The sequence below is a fragment of the Podarcis liolepis genome, assembly GCF_965112155.1.
Source record: "Podarcis liolepis genome assembly, chromosome: 3".
NCBI lineage: Eukaryota > Metazoa > Chordata > Lepidosauria > Squamata > Lacertidae > Podarcis > Podarcis liolepis.
In genome coordinates this window covers 105,288,156-105,305,193 of record NC_139557.1, presented here as the reverse complement: position 1 = coordinate 105,305,193, position 17,038 = coordinate 105,288,156, and the positions used below count along the sequence as shown (strand labels likewise).

Here is a 17,038-nt window from a genome sequence, read left to right as displayed (position 1 = left end):
CCCATCTAGGCTTTTTTGACCTCGCCTGCATGCCCAGGTTAGATCATTTGTCTGGGGGCAGAAACTAATCATTTTAGGTTCAATCTTCCAGAAGAAAAGCTTTATTGGCAGGAGAAGGTCTGTGGGCTGTGATTCTGGCCTGAACAGTTGCTGATATGCGTTGACTAAAGTTTAACTTTGGGGGCAAGAAGTGGTGGATAACCATAATATATTTAATTTCTAGCCTGCTTCCTTGCAGCAGCACTAACGGTTACTCGTCAACTGCTAAGAGTTGTTGCGTTAAACATTCTCCTGCTCCATGGCACTGCCCTCGCCACTTCCCTGGGACAGAGAAAGCGAAAGGTCCTTTGGCTCAAGCGAAAGGTCTCTTGGCTCAGCCCCTACCGGTGAGGGCCAGATGCACGATCGACATCTCAAAGTCCACACGGACGACGGCATGAAAAGTCATGGCTTCCTGCTCTTGTGGAGCAGAAGAGTTGTAGGGGATCCCTCCTGCAGCACCTTGACCCCTACGAACAAGCGAGGGCCTTGGCAAAGATGAATTTCGAAGACCTCTTGTGCGAGGCTGGGGGCTTTGGCAAATTCCAGGTCCTCACTTTGCTCCTGCTCTGCCTCCCGAGGCTCTTCCTCCCTCTGCATTTCCTCCTGCACAACTTCCTGGCGGCCACCCCGGCTCATCGCTGCGCCATCCTGCATCAGGACCGCTTTGCCAACCTCACCGAGGCAGAGGTGCTGCTCATCAGCATCCCGAGGGATTCGGAAGAAGCCTTCAGCTCCTGCGAGATGTTTTCGGAGCCTCAGTTCCACCTCCTGCTCAACTCCTCCCAAGCGTCGACCAATGTCACATCTGTACAGCGCTGCCAGAATGGGTGGGTTTATAACCGGTCCCAGTTCACTTCCACCATAGCTACCCAGGTAAGCCTAGCATCTTACCGTACGTTTGGAGACCATCTGAAAGTGCAAACAAGTGCAAAAGAATGGGCTCTTTTGGAATTGAGCAGAGAGAAATATGTACTTGGCCATAAGGCTCATTATTGCCTGGTCTCAGTCTAATCTACTTCATAGGGTTCTTGTGAGGGACAGAAGAACCATGAAGACTACCTTGAGCTCTCTGGAGAAAAATGCAATAAATAAATGCAATAAATAAATACATTGCAGTTGTTACTCTCCCTTTCTCTGCCACTTTGAGAGTGCTTTGGGCAGTGAGCGTATGTTTCTGAGGGGATTATTTGTTTACTATTTATCACCATGATCATTATTTATTTCCTTTATCAGTTGCTTTATACATAATAAAAGAAATCAAAGTGACTAAATCCTAACAAATAAAAGCAATTTAAAACTACGGGGAAATGTAACACCGTGATCAATACAAAATGCTCATCCAGTAAAATATCCATAAGAACAAGTCCTCCTCACTCACTAAAGCAGTGGTTCTCAGACTTTCCCCCCTGGGTCACACTTTCAGAATAAACATTTGGTCGTGCCACAGCTGTTTTATTTATTGATAAGAAATACATTGGAATATGAAAGGAAACTTGCAGCAGTGCTTGTTTGGTAACATAGAACACAACTACTTCATAAAATGATTGTGAGGATATCCAGAAGGTATAAAATAATGCAGACGCTCAAAATGACGTCACGCGCATGCGCGGAAGCGGCAAAACGTGACCCACGCATGTGCAGATGCGCAGTCGCGTATTACATTCTACGCAGGATGCGAACGGGGCTCTGGAACGGATCCCGTTCGCATCCAGAGGTACCACTGTACTGATTGTCCTTGAATCTTCCTGCCACACTTGTAGGGCGTCTTAAGCATATCTGGCGCCGTGGGGCAAAGATCCCTCTCTTTCCCAGAATTTAGAACTCGGGGCCTAACTCATGGACCACCTCGTAGCTCCAGGAGCCGCTGCCCACAGAAGACGCTGCCGATGTGGACGCAGTGTGGCTGGCCAGACTGCCAGAACCCAGTGCTCGCTTGCGAGGGTCCGGGGTGCCTCGTCCTGCCTGACAACAACAGCCCGCTGCCGGTGCTACCCAGCGGCCTGAGGGCCTGAGGAGCAGGAGGCGGTTGCCACGCCACCTCCTGTGCCCCAGGGAGTGGTGGTGGGGCAGTGGGAATTACCGACATCCACATTTCTCAGCACATTAACTTGGTGCTATGTCACCCCGGAACACCTCAGCTGACCCTTGAAGCTGTTCGAGCGTTAATGTTTGATCATTAGATGACAAACTTCTATCCTGGCATCTATAGTCAGGTAGGTAGCCGTGTTGGTCTGACGCAGTCAAAATACATAAAAAATGTCCAGTAGCACCTTAGAGACCAACTAAGTTTGTTCTTGGTAAAAGCTGGACAATTTTTATTTTATTTTTATATATTTCTATCCTGGCAGTTCATCTGCAACATAGGAAGTCCAAGGGAAAGAATAACAAAGAAAACAAAGGAACGTTCTCAATGATGTAATCCTGGCCAACTGGGTCCTTACTCGTGGAGTAAGTCCCATTGAGTTCATTAGTGCTTACTTCCAGGGAAGTAGCCTGGGTGTAGCCTATATTATGTAACCTTTAGCTGCCATTCAAAAGCATCCCTAAAGAAAGGTACTCACATATTTAAAATGTGCAAAATTGAATTTATACTTAAGAATGAAGTACAGCGGTACCTCAGGTTAAGTACTTAATTCGTTACGGAGGTCCGTTCTTAACCTGAAACTGTTCTTAACCTGAAGCACCACTGTAGCTAATGGGGCCTCCTGCTGCCGCAGCGCTGCTGGAACACGATTTCTGTTCTCATCCTGAAGCAAAGTTCTTAACCTGAAGCACTATTTCTGGGTTAGCGGAGTCTGTAATCTGAAGTGTATGTAACCTGAAGCGTATGTAACCCGAGGTACCACTGTACATGCAGTTGACACCTGGGTAGTCATAGCTCTAGCTTATTTGGTAGATATTATTTAATTGGGAAAGTCCTGATTTGAATCAGCTTGATAGATTGAACCTGCACCTTTATTGCAGTGTTCAGAATGCATCATTCAAAAGCCTCAGTGGGAAGCTATGTGTGTCTGAACTCAAAATCTAAAGAGGTGAAAGAGTTTTCCCTGATTGCCATGGAATAATAATAATAATAATAATAATAATAATAATAATAATAATAATAATAATAATAATTCATTAGCTTAATACTCTTGGCAGCTTCCAACAGAAAATAAAAACACATTGAAACATTGAACATTAAAAACGTCCCTATACAGCACATAGATTTAATAGGCTGTTTTCCCCACATCCTATCCCATTGGCCTGGCTTGCAGGGGCTGATGGGAGTTGTAGTTCAGCCACACCTGGAGGGCCAAAGATTCCACACACCTGGTATAGGCAATTCAATATCGCTCTTCCATACTGTACCTAAGGTAGTTAGGGGAATTGCTGCAGTTTTGATTAATAAAGCAGATCTACTTGAAATCAACCCTGTGTTTATGTTCCAAAATCCTTGCCTGTGTATTTAAGGCACACAGGAGTCCTGCTGGGGGAAAATGGCGGCAACCCTGAGTCAAGCTGCCTATAGGTATTCTAAGTGCTTCTCTGGGTTCTTTGTTCCAGTGGGACCTGGTCTGTGAGCAAAAAGAGCTGAATCACGCCACAGCCACCTTCTTCTTCATTGGCGTCATGCTTGGAGCGCTGATCTTTGGCTACCTGTCAGACAGGTAATGTTCTCACACTTATTGAAACCTTTTGTTCACATGACAAACACCTTTATGCGCCCAATTTGATTGCCACGCTTTATGGCAGTCTTCCCTAACAGGATGCCTTCCAGATATTTGGACTCCCATCAGTCCCAGCCAGCATGACCAATAGCCAGGGATGATGGGACTTGTAGTCCATCAACATCTGGATAGCATCAGGTGAGGGAAGTTATGGTCTACAGAACTTCCCATAAGTGAGATAGGGTAGGGCTGGCATACTAGGAATTTAGGAAGGAGTCTTTATTCTCAACCAAACCACTCATTATTAAATCATAGAAGTGATAGAGAATCATAGAATTGGAAGGGACCACGAGGGTCATCTAGTCCAGCCCCCGGCAATGCAGGAATCTTTTGCCCAATGTGGGGCTCAAACCCATTGTCCTGAGATCAATAGTCTAATGCTCTACTAGATGAGCTATCCCTTCAAATGATTAAGATCTTCTTGTCTTTAAACGTTTCAAATACATTTTGTATTTTATTTTGTAATTTGTATCGCTTTGCTGCTTTGTCGTTTGTTGCCCTGGGCTCCTTTGCAAAGGAAGGGGATTCTAGAACCTTAAATAATACAAAATAAGAACAACAGCTCCTCTGTATTTTCCACACTGAGTAGCAATGACTCTGCAGGCCATCAGGAGAGAGAGACAAGTACTGTTGTGGCACATGGCAGGAACCTGAGCTCACAACGGTCTCCTTTGCCATGTAGTTAACATTTTTCTCTGTGGTGTTGTGGCAGGTTCGGCCGGAAGACCATGCTCCTGGTGTCTTACATGTGCACCCTGATTTGTGGGATGGTGAGTTCTGCGTCTGTTACATACAGTATGCTGGCGGTCATGCGGACCCTGACAGGAATGTCTATCTGTGGCCTCTCTCTCATCGTCGTGCCTCTGGGTAAGCACAACAAGAGTTTCAAGGCTGAGAAGCTGTAGCCGTAGAGCTGGGAACCTTTGCAGAAGATATGTGCAGGAATCAAGTTCCGTATTTTTCGCTCCATAAGACACACTTTTTTCCTCCTAAAAAGTAAGGGGAAATGTCTGTGCGTCTTATGGTGCAAATGTGTGGTCGATCACTGGCTCCCTTTCCGGCCCCGCCCTGTTGCCCAGGCCTCCATTGTTGAATGTTCTGCAGATGGAGGCTGTTTCATTCCCCAGCCACATGTGACTGGCTGGTTAGATTATCATATTCCGAAAGAAGCTGCAGAACTGTGAGTTGAACCCCATAAAAACAGGATTCCCCCCCCCCCCGCAAAGTAAGCTCAACAACTTTGAGCTGATCCTCAAAAAAAGGGGCTTTTCCCCTTTGCAAAAGAAGCTGCACAACTTTGAGCTGATCCCCTGAAAAACGGGGCTTTCCCCCTTTCCTCCTCTAGGTGCATCTTATGGTCAGGTGCATCTTATGGGTTGAAAAATATCCCAAACACAGATTTGGGTATGCACAGGGTCTGGGTATCCACAGTTATATGGTTATTGGATAACAGATTGCCACACCTTTACAACTGTTACAACATCTGTGCTACTGACTCTCAGACTTGTTGAAATATATATAACAATCAATCAATTTGAGTTGCACAACTCAAATTGGGTCTACTAGACCCAAATTTGTTAAGCGATGTGGACTAAAGTCATGTCTGGTGCCCCTTCAGGATTAAGGGCCCTGAAACTTAAGCTTCATTAGTTTCATAGTAGATCTGCATCTATTTATCATCTATATCTATATCTATATCTATATCTATATCTATATCTATATCTATATCTATATCTATATCTATATCTATATCTATATCTATATCTATATCTATATCTATATCTATCTGTCTATCTATATCTATCTAATTATTCCCTTCATAGAGACATCTCACTTCCTGAAAATGTAGAATTGAACCATTGTGAAAATGTATTTCTTGTCCAAAATAAAGAGTCACCAACCTTAAAATCACAAAACGCCTGGAGAGATAAATGGGGCCGAAATGGAAAGAGTACTGGAGCCAGTCATACTTGTAAGTGGGGGGCACTTCGTAAATTGGGCACCTCTGTCCCATTTGGTCTATATTGTATTCGGCTCTCCCTTGTGTTACAGACTGACACTGCACATGTAGCGGGCACCAGCAGAGCTGTCCTTGCAGCTGCTATGTGCACCACAAGGTTCAAGTCCTTAAAAAGAGGCTAGCTTAGAAGCGGTGCAAAAGCCAGTCCACCAGAAAGCAAAGACACTGCAGCTGACTGGGCCTCTTTTACTGAGCATTGCTGCTTGACTCCAAGCATAGGTGATGGTTAGATGAAGGCTTGCAAACAATGGGTCTGGGCAGTAAGATCTAGGTCTGTTCTGTTTGGGCTCTCACAATCAAGTGTGTTTGTGTGTGTCTGTTTGTGTGCTAAACTCCATTTCTATGTTCCAGGCATGGAATGGGTAGACATCCAGCATCGCACCGTTTCTGGGATCGTAACCAGCATCTTCTGGAGCCTGGGGAATATGCTTCTCTCTCTGATCGCTTACCTGGTGCGAGACTGGCGTTGGCTGCTCTTTGCTGCTACTTTGCCATGTGCAGTGGGCCTGGTCTCTGTGTGGTGGGTGAAACTAACCCTGCATGATGGCTTGTGGTCCTGCCTTTCCTCAAGGGCATCTTCTTCACAGAACCAGCTGGCAACCGAGCTAGGCACACCGGCAGACTTCAGAGCTACTATAGATGCTTTGTTTAGTTGGTTGGTTGCAACTGTCTGCTTTGTTTTTAGCACTTGTATGATTTATATGAGTTTGTTTTCATTTGCAACCTGCTCTCGGCTTGTAGGCCCCTCCAGACATCATTTTTTATTGTGCATTCATTATGATTTGTGCTGGAGCCTATTTGAGCCTGCAAAAGTCTTGGGGCAGGCCTACGGCATCCATTCCATTCAGTGCATATCCCATAGCAGGCTTCCTCAACCTCGGCCCTCCAGATGTTTTTGGCCTACAACTCCCATGATCCCTAGCTAGCAGGACCAGTGGTCAGGGATGATGGGAATTGTAGTCTCAAAACATCTGGAGGGCCAAGGTTGAGGAAGCCTGTCCCATAGCTTCCTGCTGAACTCCTGTAACTTTTCATACCACAAGTGCTCTGGGTTATGTTTTTGTCCCACTTTTGTTGCTCTACAGTCTGGCCTTATCCAGACTTGCCTTTCGCTCCTCTCTTTCCAGGCAGAGATCTGTGCTTTAATGCTCCTTGCCCAAACAGGTCCCCCCTTTTTTTTGCCCCAAGCATTTCCCACGAAAACCCACTTTTTAAAGCTGACACCAATTTGGCTTTTCTAAAGATTGACGTTTGCTCCAATTGAGCTTTAAAGAGAGGGTTTTAGTGGAGAAAGCTCCAGAGGAAAGGAAAAACAAAGGAGCTCAGACATGGAGATTTATACAGTCATACCTCGGGTTACAGACGCTTCAGGTTGCGTTTTTTCAGGTTACGGACTGCCGAAACCCAGAAGTACCAGAATGGGTTACTTCCGGGTTTGGGCAACTGTGCATGCACAGAAGCGCTAAATCGCACTTTGCACATGCACAGAAGCGCCGAATCACAACCTGTGCGTGCGCAGACGCGCAGCTGTGGGTTGCGAATGCTATGGGTTGCGAATGTGCATCCTGCACGGATCACTTTCGCAACCCGAGCGTCCACTGTATTGTGGACCATGCCTGCAGGGGCGGAGGAAGGGGGTGCAGTGGGTGCAGACCGCCTCGGGCGTCACCACTGAGGAGGGTGACAAAATGCCCGGCGGCACTCACCGCGGGGCCTGCAGCGCGTCCAAGCCATGTGTCCCTTCTGGAAAAGACGCGGTGGCTTGGGTGCATGCAGGTTCCACGCTGCCCAAACGGTCTGCCTACTGCCTCCCCTCCCCAGCTGTAGGGCGGCTGAGTGGGAGGAGGCAGGCAGACTCCGAGGCTCCCATAGTGCGCCCCGCCCCTATGGGCGGCTTGCCCCATCACTGGGCACACCGCCCCAGGTGCCCGAGCAGCTTCCTCCGCTGCTGCATGCCTGGAAAGAGTGGAGGAAAGGTCAGTTTGGATAAGCCATCTGGATCATGGAATTGTGGAATTGGGAGGGGCCCCAAGGGGTCATCTAACCGAGCGTCATTCATGGTTTATCAGGAATGAGGCATTTGCTGGTGTATGCTGCCTGACTACTCCCACTTTGTTCCTCCTTTGGCGTAAGAAGCTTCAGCAAACCAGGAAAGCCTGGTTTCCTATTAACAACTCAACCTGTTGTTGTTGGCATCTGTCTGCCTTGAGAGAAAATGGAGTGTGCCTCAAGGGGTGAAGTCAAACTGCTGCGTTAGCAGCACTGAAGTGACCTCTTTGGGGTGCAAGCCTGGGCAGTGTGTATAGAGGTCCTGGGCTGCCCGGATGACAAGACCCCTCTTGGCCTCACTGATGTGGTCCAAAGGAAAGCAGAGCAATATGTTTGGCACCAGCCTTGGCTGCAGGAGTTGCCGAAAGGAGGCGTACAAGGCGACATCCAATTCTTCACACGCACCCCAAAAGTGTACATATATTTATACTAGGGGAAAGTGTGTACACACAAAATCATAATTATCTTTTTTGGGGGGAAATCGCTTGTAAAAATGTGTGTTATACAAAACTGGGTAGAAAATGTGAATATTAGAAGACATGCCTAAGGAAATATGTGATTTTTGTGTACAATGTGTGGATTTTATACAGAAATTATGTGAACTGAACTTGGGATTGGCAAAAGCAGAAAGCAGAAGGGACAAGTTTAACCATCTCATTTGTGAAGAACTGGATAGCGTGTTAATGCTCATGATTTTTAATTAACTTTCCCACCAGAATTACGTAAGGTAACAGTGGATGCATGCACAATGCACAGTTTATTGAACCCCTGCAGAGGATTTTGGGAATTGTAGTTTGCTAAGGTGTTTGGGATTGCAGCTCTGTTAAGGGTAAATTATGGTCCCCAGGATACTTTGGGGCAGTAATGTGTTTTAAATGTTTGGTATTCATGCAGCCAGTGCCTGTAAAGAGGACATCAAGGGGTCTCGCCTCTTCGACTCGTGCACTTTGCATCCAGTACACATTAATAGAAGGGTGTCAATCTATGTTAATCTGTGTCCAGCACGTTTGATATAAATGAAATGAACCATCTGACACCTGGAGCCAAATGCTGAATCCACACGCACTGGCATCTTGTATAAGTAATAGTTCACCAAGTTGTTCCTTCGCCAAGAGCTGAATGTTCAGGCTAAACTAGAACCTGGGTGACAGGCAGCGAAATGGTCTGTTTCAGAATCCCACCTCCCCACTCCTAGAACTGAGAAACTAACAATTATCATACCTCCTCGTGCTGCCTACATGTTTTGGACGCACAAGATTCTGGGAGCTCTCAAGCGCAAACCACACATTATATGCCAACGTGTGTGGCTTGCTCCCCCCTCTTTTTTTTAGTGAAAAGCATCCTTAGTAATAATAATAATAATAACAATAACAATAACAATAATAATAATAATAATAATAATAATAATAATAATAATAATAATTTTTATTAATACCCCGCCCTCCCCAGCCAATACTGGGCTCAGGGCGGCTTACATCAGTTATAAAACAATTGATTATAATACAATTTAAAAACAAGATTAAAATACAACATTAAAATGCAGCCTCATTTCAGTAGAAACTCAAATCAAAAACTTTTTTGGGGATGAAAACGTCAAATCTTCACCAAGGCCAACTATCCAGACTGGTCCTACGTGGGCCAGAAAAAAGCCAAGGAAGTCCCCAAATAGGAGTTCCATCACAGAAGGAGAAAGGAGAAAGGAAAGAGGGGGAGGGGATCAAGTTGATTCCAAGCCAAAGGCCAGGCGGTACAAATCTGTCTTACAAGCCCTTAGGAAGCTATAATCTTGGAGTAACGAAGGTGCCCTAGGCCTCACGTTCAAGGTGTTGGTACTAACATATAAGGCCCTATGCAGCTGAGGAAAATGTTACTTGAGAGACCACCTTATGCCTGATAAACCCAGCAGATCACTATGGAATAGCATTCCTGTCGAGATACCACAGGTGCCCATTACCTGCACTTTCCAGAAGCAACAGGCTTCCCTAGCTGGATAAATGGGTCTTTGCCACGTGTGTCCACTTAAGGTTTTAGACTTGTTTTTAAATGTATTTAATATTTTTTGTGTTGTTAAATGTTTTTAATTATGTGTAAATTACCTTGAGATGGCAGTTTAGAAGACGGTTAATGGAACAGCTCCCCCTGAGCTTCCTTCCTTGGAGGTTTTTAAGCAGAGGTGAGGTGGTCATCTGTCATGGATGCTTTAGCTGAGATTTCTGCACTGCAGGCTAGATGGCTTGGGGTCCCTTCCAACTCTACTATTCTAGGATTCTAATAAATCAGTGGTAATAATAATAAGACTAATAAATCGGCTAACCCTAAGCAGAACCTTACTCCCTTCACAGAGCTACAATTCGCATAGTGGTTTAACAACTGATCCCCTTTCCCAAATGAGCTCCCATTGCTTGGTCCCCGCTCCTGCCAACCTAGCAGTTCGAAAGCACATCAAAGTGCAAGTAGATAAATAGGTACCACTCCAGTGGGAAGGTAAACGGCGTTTCCGTGCGCTGCTCTGGTTCGCCAGAAGTGACTTAGTCATCCTGGCCACATGACCCAGAAGCTGTACGCCGGCTCCCACGGCCAATAAAGCGAGATGAGCGCTGCAACCCCAGAGTCGGCCACAACTGGACCTAATGGTCAGGGGTCCCTTTACCCTTTACCTTTACCCCTTTCCCAAGGAACTCTGGGAACTGTAGCATCTTGCGAAGGGAAATATTGGTCTCCTAACAACTCTCAACACACTTAACAATCTATCATTCCCAGGATTCTTTGGGGGAAGCCACAGCCGTTTAAAGTGGAATTATACTGCTTCCAACGTATTGCGCGATGTGGCCTTTTCAAAATCCGCTGGAGGATGTGAGCAATGTATCAGACAACCTGATTATTTTCTCTTTTAACAGGTGGCTCCCAGAATCTGCCAGGTGGTTGCTGGCCAAAGGGAGGCTGAAGGAAGCTCGCAAGCATTTGCAGGCTTGTGCCAAAATGAATGGACGAAAGGAGTTTGCTGCCAAGATAAACCTTGAGGTGAGATGGGGCAGGGCTTTTATTTTATTTTTATCCGGAACTCAGTCCCGGCCGCTCTCACGTGGGCGCCATTGTCATTCTAAGAGAACAAGGGAGGTGTTTATGAAGAGTTCCAGAACCCCTATTTCTAGAAAAATAGCACTGAGTAGGGGCATTAGGAACTAATATTGAAGTGGTACCTTGGGTTAAGAACTTAATTCGTTCTGGAGGTCCATTCTTAACCTGAAACTGTTCTTAACCTGAAGCACCACTTTAGCTAATGGGGCCTCCCGCTGCTGCCGCGCCGCCGGAGCACAATTTCTGTTCTCATCCTGAAGCAAAGTTCTTATCCCAAGGTACTATTTCTGGCTTAGTGGAGTCTGTAACCTGAAGTGTCTGTAACCTGAAGCGTCTGTAACCCGAGGTACCACTGTATTCTATTCCAAACTTAAAAATGGAAAGCGTACTGCTGGTGGTCAACAAAAGAGATTTAAAGACTTTCTCAAGGCAAATCTTTAAGCGTCTGTAACCTGAAGCATATGTACCCCGAGGTACCAAGTGCTACTGCCATGGAAAATGCCACAGACTGCAACATGGAACAGCGGTGAGGGCTGCCTGTCCAGTGTCCGTTTCTCGGATATCGCAAATCATGATGTATGTGCTTGAGTGCACTATGCGAAAACCACGATGCAGGAAAAACCGTGAAGCCAGCCCAGGCCTCTGCACAGCACCATCCTTATTTCAGCCATCATGATAATATCAGTATATCATAATGTTTAGCTAGCGATTTATCGCGATGTTGAAAACCAGATATTGTAGGGTTGCTACAAAGTTGTTCAGCCTTTCTTTGCACCCACATTTTCACCTTCACCCTCATTCTCAGGATGCCTCCTCCCTCCCTTTTTTGATGCATTAGGATCCATTCGTAAATTTTTATCCTACAAGACTGAATGACGTTTTCTTACATTCGTGCCTTATACTATCAATGCAGACTCCGTTGGTTTTTAATGATGTACATATTACGAGCTGCCTTGTGGGAGGGTGCCTTCGTGGGTAGAAAGATTGGGGTAAACCATTATAAATAAAACAAACCCCGAGCAATTAAGACCTGTTTAAAAATCGAAAATCCTGCTACAGAAATGGTTCGAGCCAAAGACCTGAAGAATATGAATAATATCTGACATTTGCATGCTCTCTCTCTCATATATATATAAATGTGGGGTTTTCTGACCCAGTTTTGTTTCTGTTTTCACTTTCTCCTGTTGCAAGAGGGTTTACTAGTGGAGGGAGAATGAGAGACAATTCCCCATTGAGTTGTCTGCTGTTGCTCATGCAAGCCAATAGTGAATTCTGATTTTTTTAAAAATTGTGTCAGTGGAAGATTTCTTCATGCCTAATTGACACAGGGGGTGGTTTTTCTGAGGGTGTCATGGGGCACCCCATGTGCTACAACAGCCCCAGAAAGCCCCCACTGCTTGGGGTGGGGGAATCCCATCGGTGACAATGGAAAGCTTTTTTCCCAGCCTAATAGCTGCAGTGGGCGGAGCCAGGATGGGAGACAGTGGACCAAATGGTCTGCCATGAGGAAGTCCTCCACTCCTGAACTGACCTCAGCTTCCCTTCTTCAGATGCTGAGCAAGACAGCAGCCGTGGTAGAGCAGAAGCTAGGAGGGAATTATTCTTACGTGAGCATCTTCCGAACACCGATGCTGAGGAAAATCTCCTTTTGCATGGGGGCCGTGTGGTGAGACACCTCTTTCTCTCTTCCTCTTCACCTCACCCGTGGGTTAATGTCCTCTCTGGGCCTGAGTCTGGGGTTCCTCTGCCCACCTCTTTATCTGCCTCCCCTTCAGGTTTGGGGTGGCCTTTTCCTACTACGGCATGAGCTTGAACATCAGTGGCTTCGGCCTGAGCATGTACATGACGCAGTTTGTCTTTGGGGCCATTGAGATCCCTGCCAAACTCATCGTGTACCTCGTGGTGAATCGATTTGGACGGAAGCAGAGCCAGGCCTGGTCACTCATCCTAGCTGGGTTGTGCATAGGAATCAACATTGCCGTCCCAAGGTGTAAGTAGGTTTGCTTTATTCTTATTGCCTCTTGTTGTTGTTGTTGTTTTCCTTTCAGTGGCGTAGTGTGGGGGGTTCAGGGGGGGGGGGCCGGCCGCACCGAGCGCAACATCTGGGGGTTAGGGTTAGGGGGCGCAAATCCACGGGTTAGGGGGCGCAAATTACATGCCTTGCCCCGGGTGCTGACAACCCACGCTACACCACTGTTTCCTTTTAAAACGTTCTTCAAGCCAAGAAAATGGATGCAAATGATCATGTCACAGCTTCCCTGTCCTTCTGAGGGGGCTCAGAAATAATGGCTGGGAAACTGCCCCCCTTGCTTCTCAAGACCCCTAGGCAGCTGCCTCACTCTGCCTACTGATAGGGCCGTCCCCGAGTTGCTATCCTGCCATTGCCAGGCAGCCAAGTTGTGTTTGCGGTTACATGGGGAAGCGGGAGGAAAGCCTAGCAAATGAAGTCTCTACATTGCAACCAGATTGCTTCACTAAATCAAATTCCGAGCATGCAAAAAGGGTGCGTTATGGGATGAAACTCCAACCCTCACCCCTCCGAGCTGTCCATGGGACAATCTGTACTGGATTGGCTTTCATTTGCCACTCCTAGCTCATGGATGGCACGGCCAACTTTGGCATCTTTCTTGAGGGTAAAGGTAAAGGGACCCCTGACCATTAGGCCCAGTTGCAGATGACTCTGGGGTTGCGGCGCTCATCTCGCTTTACTGGCCAAGGGAGCCGGCGTACAGCTTCCAGGTCATGTGGCCAGCATGACTAAGCCGCTTTTGGCGAAGCAGAGCAGTGCATGGAAACACTGTTTACCTTCCCGCTGGAGCGATACCTATTTATCTATTTGCACTTTGACCCAACTGCTAGGTGGGTAAAAGCTGGGAGCAAACAACGGGAGCTCACCCTGTCGCGGGGATTTGAACTGCTGACCTTCTGATCAGCAAGCCCTAGACTCTGTGGTTTAGACCACAGTGCCACCCGCGACAGTAGGAGTACTGAATTCAGCCCCTGCATCCTCCTGACCAGATGATGGGTATCGAGGCCAGGTGAGAGTTGCTAGCGCAGCTCTGCCACCAGGGACATCAACAAAGCAGTGGCTTTTCAGGATCCATTACAACGTTGCAGGAGGTGCTTGCGACAGCATGGCAACATGCTCAGGATTGTTAGCACTGATTTTTCTTGTTGCACATGCAAACGTTTTCCTTGTAGTAGCTCCTTTCACCTTTTCAAACTGCTTCTCCTCCCAGCACTGGGGATTTTGCGTTCTGTGGTTGCCATCATAGGCAAAGGATTCTCTGAAGCTGCTTTCACCACCGTCTTCTTGTATTCCTCGGAACTCTACCCCACTGTCCTCAGGTAAGGAGGCGCTCCTGTCTGAGCTCACAAATAACTCTGCTGGAAGCCTGTGCATGGCCGTGGCGTGATGCTAGACCTTCTTATGCATGACCCTCCATCCTTTGGGCTGTGCAAACACCAAATAAATACAGTCCAACCATTGACTTTTCTCAAATGATTTACCAAAAATTACAGCTGTGATGTTCAATTGACTTATTTAGGGATAAGCAATGTGGTGAGTGAGTTGAGGGGACCAGAGTGTTACACAATATTCCAAGTGTGGTTGGACCATAGATTTGTATTATACTATTATGAAGTGGCCACATCAGGAAGAATTGGACATATGTTTGCAACAGGAGCAGGAAACTGAAATATATATATATATATGTATATAAAACGTTTAAATAATTTGGCTTGATTTGTTAAAATTTGGAAAACAAAGAAAATTAAAAATAAAAATTAGATAGGTACCGTATTGGCTTGAATATAAGCCACACTTTTTTTTCCAAATTCCAAAGTTAAAGTGCAGCTTATATTCGTGACCTCACGCTGCTGGCAAAGCGGCATGCCCCCCCCCCCCAGGAAGCAGCTTGGGAGCATGGGGCTCCGAAGCCTCCCCCAAGCTGCCGAATTTTAAAGGTGTGGCTTATTTGCAGGTGCAGCTTATATTCGGGTCAATACAGTATTATGCTATTATGATATCAGCAGTTCTATTTTCAATAGGGCACTAAGCTAGCAAGGCTTAGACATTTACAAGTCACCTCAGCCCTTATTATTAATATTATTATTATTATTTGTAATGGAATTTGTTAGTTGCTTTCTCTTGCCCAGGGCAACCCAAAGAGACATACAACCAAGCAAACGAATGCATGGGAGAACCAGGTTGGGTTCTGGGGGCAGGGGAGAGATCCACCATAACATGCATTCCCCTTTCCGACCCACCTGGATTCCCATTCTGGGCTCCAGCTCCAACAAGAGCCAGCAGCCTCCCAAGGAGCCCTGGGCGCCATGTTGCCAAAGGTCTCCTCCAGTTGTCCTTAGACATCCCAGCTACCACTTTCCCGACTGATAAGCTGAGAGTGGAATCATCCACCCAAGGCATCCCATGCCCAGCCTCTCTTTGCAGGACTCAAGCCTTATGGAAAGCCTCTCCGCTTTGCTTCCAGGCAGAATGGGCAAGGGTACTGCGCCTTCATGGCACGCCTGGGTGGTTCGGTGGCTCCTCTCGTCTTCATGCTGGACAGCCTATGGAAGCTTCTGCCCCAAGTGATCTACTGCATCATGGCCGTGCTCTGCGGCTCAGCAGCCTTCTTCCTCCCTGAGACGTTAAACACGGAGCTGCCGGAGACTGTAGAGGATGTTGAAAAGCGAAGGTGAGAGCCGGGGAGAGGCAGAGAGGCAGGAAGTGGTGGTGGTGAGGGACTGGCTGAAAATATACTCTCCAGCATTTCTCTGATGAAAATAGGGACACTCTATTCAGCAATAATACAGTGGTACCTCCGTTTTCAAACGTAATTCATTCCAGAAGTCCGTTTGTGTTCCGAAAAATGAAAGCAGAAGCCTCAAAACAGGAGCCGCAATATGGAAAACTCAAAACAGAAGCTGTGTTTCCTGTTTGATTTCTGAGGCACATTCGAAAACTGAGGCATTTACTTCCAGGTTTTCAGCATTGGATTTCTGAAACGTTTGACTATGGAGGCATTTGAAAACCAAGGTACCACTGTAATAACAATAATTTTATTATTTATACCCCTCCCATCTGACCGGGTTCCCCCAGCCACTCTGAGTGACTTCCAACATATATAAAAACATAATAAAACATTACCCATTAAAAAACCTCTCTATGCCTTCAGATGTCTTCTAACAGTTGTATATATACTTATCTCCTTGGCTTGGGGATCGCATAACTCTATACCCTCCAACATTTCCCTGATGAAAATAGAGGCATCCTAAGGAAAAACAAGACATTCTGAGATCGCATCAGAAACCAGGACGGCTTCTGTAAACCGAGGACTGTCCCTCCCTGGAAAATAGGGACACTTGGAGGGTTTGTGAAAACTAACTGGTGGGAGACCCTGCTGCATTTGTGCTAATGCGCCAGCCTCCACTTCTCAGCAAACAGCACCGATCTTTTTCTTTTTTGTTTCCCTGTAGCTCAGAAAGGGAGAAACACCTGCGTGGGAAGGTGTCTGAAATCGTGCCTCTGCAGTCGTTACAGAAGTGACCTGCTGAGGGGTTGATGCAGCTAGCAATGGGGGACTTGGGGCTTGCAGAAAAGATGATCAAGGGCAACATGGTGTGCAGGCTTAGATTTTCTAATGCAATAAAGTGAAGGGTGCAGTCCGCTTTGGTGTTGTTCCTCAGCGTGGAGGTGAGTGGCTGATTTCCAGGTCTTGCTCTCGGCTGTTTAATTCATTCGTGGTTTGACTGGAGTGCTGGCAGTTACAAGCAGGGCTCAGTACAGTGGTACCTCGGGTTAAAAACTTAATTTGTTCTGGAGGTCCGTTCTTAACCTGAAACTGTTCTTAACCTGAGGTACCACTTTAGCTAATGGGGCCTCCTGCTGCCGCCACACGATTTCTGTTCTCATCCTGAGGTAAAGTTATTAACCTGAGGTACTACTTCCGGGTTAGCGGAGTCTGTAACCCGAAGTGTCTGTAACCCGAGGTACCACTGTATAGAAATGTGGCTCAAATGCACATATTTTGCAAGTAATCCTGCCCTTCCTAACCAGCCTGCCAAGAATGAGAGGTCAGCATCTGCTGTGGCTTTGGCCTGAAAGAAAGGAGTAAGTTGTTGCAAAGATGTGGGC

At 46.6% G+C, this 17,038-nt stretch overlaps 1 protein-coding gene across 1 annotated transcript; it reads left to right on the top strand.

Annotated features, from left to right (window-relative positions):
• Positions 1 to 537: 537 nt before the first annotated feature.
• Positions 538 to 16,569, top strand: LOC310702627 (solute carrier family 22 member 7-like; the record flags this gene model as incomplete). The annotated part of the gene is made up of 10 exons (XM_083494500.1): positions 538 to 915; positions 3,589 to 3,692; positions 4,465 to 4,619; positions 6,124 to 6,292; positions 10,719 to 10,842; positions 12,450 to 12,565; positions 12,675 to 12,889; positions 14,139 to 14,247; positions 15,393 to 15,599; positions 16,381 to 16,569. The coding sequence occupies 10 exons, from the start codon at positions 538 to 540 to the stop codon at positions 16,448 to 16,450; spliced, it is 1,647 nt and encodes a 548-aa protein (XP_083350626.1). The 3' UTR covers positions 16,451 to 16,569.
• Positions 16,570 to 17,038: the final 469 nt, after the last annotated feature.